Source organism: Sorghum bicolor, chromosome 7, assembly GCF_000003195.3.
Source record: "Sorghum bicolor cultivar BTx623 chromosome 7, Sorghum_bicolor_NCBIv3, whole genome shotgun sequence".
In the NCBI taxonomy this organism is placed as follows: Eukaryota; Viridiplantae; Streptophyta; class Magnoliopsida; order Poales; family Poaceae; genus Sorghum; species Sorghum bicolor.
This window is the reverse complement of record NC_012876.2, coordinates 56,659,188-56,667,913: the sequence shown is the minus strand read 5'-3', so window position 1 is coordinate 56,667,913 and position 8,726 is coordinate 56,659,188. Positions and strand designations below refer to the sequence as shown.

The 8,726-nt window shown below is 45.0% G+C and overlaps 1 protein-coding gene across 1 annotated transcript; it reads right to left on the bottom strand.

The window, feature by feature from the left end:
- On the bottom strand, window positions 6,350-7,815 carry LOC8077831 (myb-related protein 306). The gene is made up of 3 exons (XM_002444359.2): window positions 7,631-7,815; window positions 7,367-7,496; window positions 6,350-7,236 (listed from the first exon to the last, which is right to left on the bottom strand). Exons 1-3 carry the CDS (start codon window positions 7,761-7,763, stop codon window positions 6,579-6,581), a joined length of 921 nt encoding a protein of 306 aa, XP_002444404.1. The 5' UTR covers window positions 7,764-7,815; the 3' UTR covers window positions 6,350-6,578.

Here is an 8,726-nt window from a genome sequence, read left to right as displayed (position 1 = left end):
TGCCACGGGGAGATGGTCCATTCAGAGTGCTGTCCAGGATCAATGATAATGCCTACAAGATTGAGCTTTCTGAAGATTATGGTGTTAGCACAACCTTCAATGTTGCTGACTTGACACCATACTTCGGATTAGAAGAATCAGAGTCGAGGTCGACTCCTTTTCAAGAGGGGGAGGATGATGAGGACATCCCAACCAAGCATGCTCCCTCTAATTCCATGCCAACCTCTACACCGACTACGCCGGCACCAGCCCAAGCCATTGATGGAGCAATTACACGTAGCCGAGCCAAGAAGCTACAACAAGAGGTGAACGCGCTACTTTGTGAGAGTTCTATTAATGTTAATGAGAATATTATACTACCTAAATGTTCTACTTTGGTTATGCTTAGGTATACACATGAGGAGGGAGGTGACCTGGATCGCAAGGATTGGAACAACACGGTGCAGAACGGACCAGTTGAAAGAAGGGCAGATCGGACCAGTACGGTGCAGAACGGACCAGTTGAAAGAAAAGATCATAACTTTCACTTTCGAGAAGCTATGAAGGCCCATGAGTACTTGTTGGAAAGCTCTTCGAGTCTGCTTTCCAATGAATCAAGTGGGGACCAGTTTGGATACTCCATATTGCCTGCAGACCAGAATTAGTACAGACTGCTCAGAAGATCAACAGTCTGTCGTGACAGAATGTTGGTACAACTTGCCAAGTAAAACTGTACCAATCTACAGCGTTTCGTGGTGCATGGCATACGTTGCTAGAAAGCTCTTGGAGTCTAGTTTCACACCCAAGAAACGGTTCATCATTTGGACTTCCCAATAAAAAGTTATGGTCAGTTTATTGGAAACTGCTCTGGAGGCCAACAGTCACGCGAAGCCACTTCGGGAATCCATTTCGAGGGGACCTTTCACATTGCCTTCCCTCAGAAACTCTATTTCGTTTTCATACCTATCTAGCAGAGCTGTTGCTAGTATAAATACCCCCGAAGACTCATTGTAATCGAAGACTTATGATATTGAGAATACAAACCACTTTGTTCAGCTGTGTGCTAACAAATTCAGAGAGAGATCTCTACCCCTTTGCTCTTGTGTTTTCCTTCGCGGAGATTACAGAAGCGGCCGCGTCATCGGCACCCAATCCGTGCTCCTGATCCTCGAGTTCAGGTTGCGTAGGTTGGTTCTTTGAGAGTGTGGTTGGGCGAATCCTTGGTTCAGGCTGCCGTATAGAGACGGTGGTTGGCTCCTTGTGCGTGTCGTCAGGTTGCACTAGTTATCCTCGCTGCTTGCAGCAAGTTATCGGCTGATCTTCAGCTAGTTATCCTACGTCGTGAAGATCGGGACAACAACCTCACCAGTTACCTTGAGGCACCCAACAGGCTTCTAGAGTAGTTGGTTCTCTGGCACCACCGTGAGAGGTATTTGGGACAATGATAGGTGTTGGTGGGCCCAATTACCTAGGAGATTCTACCACAACCAAAAGACTATGTCAACATCCAGCTTAGGGGAGAACATACCCACGTGTATATAGCTAAGTATTTCTTTCACCTTTAATTTGAATTCAAATTTGAGTTTGATTTGCTTAGAATATGAAAACAATTAAAAAGATGAATAACCGCTAAAACTAAAATAAAGATTTTCCTATATATATATATATCTGTGTGATCTTTGAGTTTGATAAATAAACAAAATTGAGAAGAAATAAGGATTGTTTTGCTAAAACCAAACCTTAGACTAGACTAACATGGAAATGATGAATAGTTGCTCTCTACCTAGTTTTCAAACACAAGATAGAGAGTTAATAGTATGAGTTTGCTCAATTGACAAGTTTTCATAACTTTTGACCAAACTAGCATGAGAGCACTTAAGCTTTTCATGCTCTTTGGTCAACTTCTCCAAGCATTTGATCTTTTTGATGAGAAGCTCCTCTTTGGTTTCATTTTGCTCACCAATCTTCTCTATGAATTTGAGCATCATCAACTTGTCTTTCTTGTTGAGACGTGTAAGATGTTGATCGATCTCATCATCATCATCACTTTCATATTCACTCTCACTTTTACTCTCACTCTCACTCTCACTTGCCACATTATTCTCTTTCTTAGCCATGAGACCCACATGAGAAGTGGCATAGAGAGTTGAGCTTCTTGGTGAGGTGGATTCATCATTTGGCCTCCATCGATCACAATCTTCTTCTTCCTTCAAAATGTTAGTCTCACAAGAACAAGAGGAAGTAGAAGTACAATATGTAAAACATTGTTCTCACCAACCATTTAATCACTTTTTGATGAGTCATATGTTGATGAGGAAGAGGATGTGACATGATCACTTTGACCATTTGATAGAATCACTTGAGGCTCGTCACTTGTTGGTGAAGTTGAGCACTCCTCAAGTGGTTCCTCCAATGTGAGATACTTCTCATCATATTTGGACTTGTCATATCTTTCTTAGAGTGTGGTCCAAATAAGATGAGCATCCATAAGTGGTTCACCATCTCCAAATATGATGGTATCAAAAACATCTTCACTCAAAGCACTAAATAAGATATTAGTAGCTAGAGCATTATGTTGTAAGCATTTCACTTCCTCTCTAGATAGATAGTCCAAATCATCACTAGAACGTGAAATGCTCACATCTACAATCCTTGATATGAGGACCCATGGCCCTAAAAACATCAAGCACACTGGCGGACCATGATGCATAATTTCAACCATCTAAAAGTAGAAGTTCTAGAGATACCTCCTCACTTGTCAACATCATCTCTCAAGGTGGTTAAGCCCGAAATTGAGAGCCTAGCTCTGATACTAGTTGTAAGGACCTTGCCTAGAGGGGGTGAATAGGCGTATCTAAAAAATTCTACACAACACAAAGTCACTTGTCAGCAACTGTTAGAAGACAGTTTAGGTCAGAACCTCTGACATCATCAGAAGTTCCAATGCAAACTGTCAGAAGTTCCGATGCCTACAAAAATAAACTACAAGTGCTCAAATAAACTTTGTGAAGCGAATAACTTACAACCCCACTTCCTAGTGGTAAGATGAAGTTATCCAAGTGCTTCCTTAACCTTAGAGAGCCACAATTTATAGATCAAGACCAAACCCTAGAATCACAAATAAACAAGTAGAGAACAACACAAATAGCAAGAACACAAGAGAGAAGGTATTTATCCCATGGTTCAACTCACCACCAAGGCTTGCCTATGTCCACATTGTTGAGGAAGCCACACAGGCTTTTTGGGTCTCTTTTAACCTTATCCTTATTCTAAAGTCAAGAGAGCAATCTCTTGAGATAAGGAGTGATTTCACTAGATTTGAGTGATTACAAACCTCCCAGAGCTACCACACAAGTTGGAAGCTCCATGGGAAATGCCTAGCCAGCTAAGAGCCTTGCTCCAAGAGTAACAAACACAAATCTAACTGGCTTGATGAAGAAATCAAGTGCTCAAGCTTTGATTTGATGTTTCTCTCACCAAGAATCCTTCTCTCACTCAGTTCCTTGCAAGATTTGAAGTTAGGAGCAAAGGGGATAGAAGAGAGGAGCTTTTGGGAGCTAGAGAGGTGCTCGAGGTTTGGTTGAGTGAAATGAGTGAGTAATGATTAGAAGTGAGGAGAGAGCTATTTATAGAAGCTAAAAACTAACTATTTAGATCTACATCGGAAGTTCCAACATAGATCTCGGGACTTCTAACATACACTAAAAACACTATTCACCTTAGTCAGAAGCCTACACAAAACCAATCAACGTCATCAGTTCCAACACACGTCATCACTTCTGACACGTCATTAGTTCTAACGCACGTCATCAGTTCTAACACATGTTATCACTTCTGATGCACGCACGAGCAGAGGTAGCAAGAGGGCTAGGTGTCAGGACTTTTGACAAACATCATCAGTTCTGATATGTCATTAGTTTCGACGCACGTTATCACTTCGGACACATGTCATCAGTTCCAACGCACGTCGGGACTTCTGACACGCCAAGTCTCAAAAACTATTCTACGTTCTCGTGAAGTGCTAGAGTGTCTCTCTTTTGATTTAGTTTTAATACTTGAGCATTCTATCTTTCTCAGACCAACTAAATTTGCATCCCTCTTTATAGTATGACATAACCTAAACTCAAGGTCAAAAGTATATAACCATTTTAACCACTTGAGTCTTCAATGTCTTCATATACCACTTCTCAATATCACTTCATCAGAGATGCAATTAACTCTGTCTCCTCTCTTTGAGTAAATATAGCTTGAGCATGTGACTTGAATCATTTCAACACATGTGAGTTCAATCCATGGCTTCAAGTCATTTTCATTAAAGATTTGATCCTCAACACAATATGACTCCTCATAGCTTAATTAGTACCTCGACTCAATGCAAGTACTCTTTTCTTTACCTTAGCCATGGTACCTCGATCTACAAGCCATTGCTTGACCTTCACCTTCGCTTACTCCCTCAGAGCCCTTTCCTTGCTATCTTCACCCTATCAAGCCATACTCAAGTCACATCATGTTAAGCATCCATTGAAAAACCATTTCTTCAATATTGTGATCCTTGCTTAAATATCTTCTTGATATGAGTGTTGATATCAATCAAGCTTAAGTTTATAACAATACACAATTTTGGTCTTCATTTGAACATTATGTGAAATACCATCAAGTTTGCTTTCTTGTTGAACCTTTGATACACTTAGCAAACTTGTTAGACCTTTAATTGTGTTGTCATTCAATTTACCAAAACCCACTAAAGGGCTAGATGCACTTACAGTTTTACCTTATGCTTATTTTCCCCAAGAGTTTCTTTAGAACAGCTCATCCATAGGAATTTCAAAGTTATTCATATGATTCAATCCTTTGTTCCAAAGACTCTTCCATATGAAAGTTTCCGGTACAAATGCAACACTCTAAATCCATTCCACTTTTCATTCCTCCATTCTAAAGCAGGCCTTAGATGGTGTAGGAAGTATTCAACACTAATTATTTAGGTCAATCATATCATAGACAAGCACAAAACAAATGAGATGAAAAGGGCCTGACTCCATCCATGTAATACAATAATGCATAATATATACCTTGTTGAAAGGTTTTTTGGCTCACTTTGTGGCAAACCGATAAGAGACAGTTTAGGGATGCAACAAGCAAGGACGGAGTCTAGTAGAGACGGAAATTGGGCTCTGCCCTTGCCTCAAAAATAAATTTTCAAAGCACGATAGTTTTTGGCTTGCCTAGGACCCTAGAAGCCAAGCAGCATGTGGCGGAGCAGCAGCCCACTCATGCATACGTGGTCGGTCGCACGGAACGGAGTCATGGAGCCACGGAGCGACCAGATGATAGTCAAGTACTTGCATCTCTACATCACCATATGTGCTCCATCCACTTAGCCAATAGCAAGGGGAAAAAATTGGGTGAGGACCATCTTTACCAGGTGATGCAGATTGTTCGGTTGATATATGGGCCATCGTATTATTTTAATCACACACATGGTAAATCAGATACCCCATGGTCCATATGTTAGCTATACATCTGCACCGTGTTTTGGTGAGGTTCATCCCTATCGAGCTTTTTTTCCTAGCACGGTCGGCACCCTCGGACAGTGGTACTGGAGTCCTCAGCATCATCGAGGCCCGATGATAGCAGTCCTAACCCTTGATAGTTTAATACCTAATCTTGCTCACTATTCTTAAAATCCCCCTGTCGCCTCTAATAATTTGCTTCAACCTCGGCCACTAGCGACAAGTGTGTACCAAACCTAATTAATATAGTAGCATGCCAAATTAATTATTCAACGTAGATTTTCACATGATATAATTTGATGCCAGCATACGAATATTTGTCCTTATATATACACCTATTAAATTGCATGATTAATGGTTCAAAATCAACGCGGATTTTGCACAATGCCCCTGCAGACACCAGGCTTATCCTAGTCAGACGAGGGCCAGCGTCGTGGCGGCCAGGGCGGCGCGTGGAAGCTGGGGCCATCACGGTGACGGTGTAGGCCGGGGTTGATGACTGGGGGCAACGGCGGGAGTGGCAGGGGTTGGTGCGGCAACAGCTGCCGGCGAGTGAGGAGGAGGCGCAGCCGCGCAGCGACACAATTGAGGTGCTGCGTGGTGGGAGAGAAAGCGATTATAAATAAATAAAACGAGTCGGACCCATGTGGAGATCGTCGCCTAGGATAAACCTGGTGGTCACAAGGGCATGTGAGATTGCATTTTTGGTTAAACATAGATCTTCCATACGATTAAACTGATGTGTGATAAGAATAACATATTCTCTTTGATTTAAGCAAACCTACACAATCTAAACTTTGGATTGCATACGCTCTATAGGCATCGCTTAATAAATTTATTTTGCATTGCATGCACTTCATCATGGATCATAATCCATCATCCTCTGTAGGACTGATTACTAAAAAACGAAAAAGGAATAAAATCTAAATGCAAACAAAAAGAAGCAAGGAACTGGATTGAACAGCTAAACCAGATCAACACCAAGCATTGCGTTATGTCGATCTAGATTAGCAGGGATTCGAGTTCCTGGCTTCTTTTTCTTCCAGCCCAGTCACTTTTATCTTGCTTTTCCTTATCCTCCAGTCTAGTCTAAAAGAACTCGCACGGGTCCGCCAGCGGCACGCAGAAGAGGCCCTCGTCACCATGCCCCATGCCGTCGTCGAGCAGCCAGCTCTCCAGCATCGGTAATGACGACGACGGCCCCGGCCCTGCGCCACCCGCGCCATCTACCTTTGTCATCCCGGTGAACCCCTCCAGCGCGCGCGCCGTGCCGCTCTGGCTTCCCGACCCGCCCTCTCCACCACCGGAGACCGCCGAGATGGAGGTCATCGACTGGGCCGACGCCTTCTCGCTGGCGCTGCGTTGCATCCAGAGCTCCAGCACGCGCACAACGTTCTCGATGCTGCAAGCGTACATCGCCGGGCTGAGGGCTGGCGCCGGCAGCTGCGCTAGCGGCAGCGGCTCCGGCTTGATGGCCGCCGGTGGCGGCGGCGCGGTGTCGATGGACAGCGCCTCCTGGAGAGCCTGGCGTGCGGTGTGCATGTCCGTCTGCAGCTGCCGCTCCCACTGCCCCTTGGGCGCGGGCGCGGGCGCGGCTGCCCCATCGCCCTTCGTCTTGGCGGAGCCGCCGGAGGCACCGCTTTCACTGGCGCACGTCTTGGCGAGCTTCTTCCTCAGGTGCGTGTTCCAATAGTTCTTGATGTCATTGTCCGTCCGATCCCGCATGTACGACGCAATCGTGGACCACCTGATGATCGTGCAAAAACACAGTTGGTCGTTAGGGCTCTCTGCTGAGTGCTGAGCAGTCACATATATAGGAGTATGTGCGAAAGAAGGACTCTTTGATCTTGAAGTGGAATGCAGCAGACTTTACTTACTTGTTCCCGAGCAGTGCCTGGAGCTCGATGATGAGCTTCTCCTCCTGGTCGCTGAAGTTGCCGCGCTTGATGCCCGGGCGGAGGTAGTTGGTCCACCGGAGCCGGCAGCTCTTGCTGCAGCGCATCAGACCTAGGGGCGGCGACATGCATGCATCCCAGTGGAAACGAGTCAAGGAATCGCCCGACATAAAACAACAGCCATCTAGTCTATAGAAAGAAACAAATCAAAGACAAACTCGATCTGAGCAGAGGGTTTTTGCGTACCGGTGTTGCTAGGCACGGCGCGCCAGTTCTCAGGACCGTGCTCCTGCACGTAGGAGACGAGCAGGAGGTCCTCCTCCGGCGACCAGGGCCCCTTCTTCACCCCGCTCTTCTCGCAGCACGGCGGCCTCCCCATGTCTTCCCAAACACTCCTGTTCTGGCCGGCCGCTCGATCGGCCTCTACGTGCTCAAATGCTTGTTAGGCTGGTGACTTGCTGGGTTGGGTTGGTGGGTGTTTATATAAGCGCGGAAGTGCCACTGGCCTGGACCCCACGTTTGACCGTGCGTGGCCTGCCAGAAGTGGACGAGAAGAGTGAGGCCTCTATGGTCTGCGCCTCTGCGGCGCGCGCGAGGGCAGCAGGCCTGTCGTCCAGTGTCCACATACACCTGACCCCTCCACTCCAAGGTCCATGACACACCCACCCACACACTCGTCAGCATCCTCACTGCAAGGCCACAACGGAACAATCGATCACTAGGCAAAAGCCAGCGCCGGACTCTGGACCGAGCCGGAGCGGACCGTCCCCGGCCGTAAAGGGCTGCTCGCTCTCGTCATGCGTCGGCGTCTGTTTCCTTGCGTAAAATGTCTAGTTTTGTGCTTGTTTTCCTGTTGAAAAATGATGCACAACAAGGAGTACACTTGCGAGACGTGCTCGTTCGCTTGTCTTATCAACCGTATTTTTTCTACCATCTAATAGTATTTTTCTCTTACAACAAATCAGCAAACAGTACTTTTGCATGACTTTTTTTATAAGTACTCCTTCCTGTAAAACGTGCAAGTATATATTTCAAAATTTAAATTTAGTTACCATTGATCGACAGTTGGCATAATCACATAAAAGTTTATAGTGCAAAAGTGATAACATTAAATTTATTGTTTGGAATATTTTCTAATGTTCAAACTTTTGTTAACTTAATTATAGGCAAAATTTGTTGGCGGACAGTGAAAGCGAGTTTGATTTACCAGCGGACGCTGAAAACAATCGCTGTTGGACAATCTAGCTAGTTTCTGCCAAATTTGCTGTAGGACAATAAATAGACTAAAATATACTATTTCTGGCCTAAGGAGGCGAGAGAACAATTGTGAAATGATGTTTTT

What these genes read in the sequence shown, in the direction of transcription:
- LOC8077831 (XM_002444359.2), bottom strand. Translation starts at nt 7,763, where the DNA reads ATGGGGAGGCCGCCGTGCTGCGAGAAGAGCGGGGTGAAGAAGGGGCCC. An exon ending in CGCCGTGCCTAGCAACACCG is followed by an intron (nt 7,497 to 7,630) that starts GTACGCAAAAAC and finishes CGCCGCCCCTAG; the next exon opens with GTCTGATGCGCTGCAGCAAG. An exon ending in CAGGCACTGCTCGGGAACAA is followed by an intron (nt 7,237 to 7,366) that starts GTAAGTAAAGTC and finishes CACGATCATCAG; the next exon opens with GTGGTCCACGATTGCGTCGT.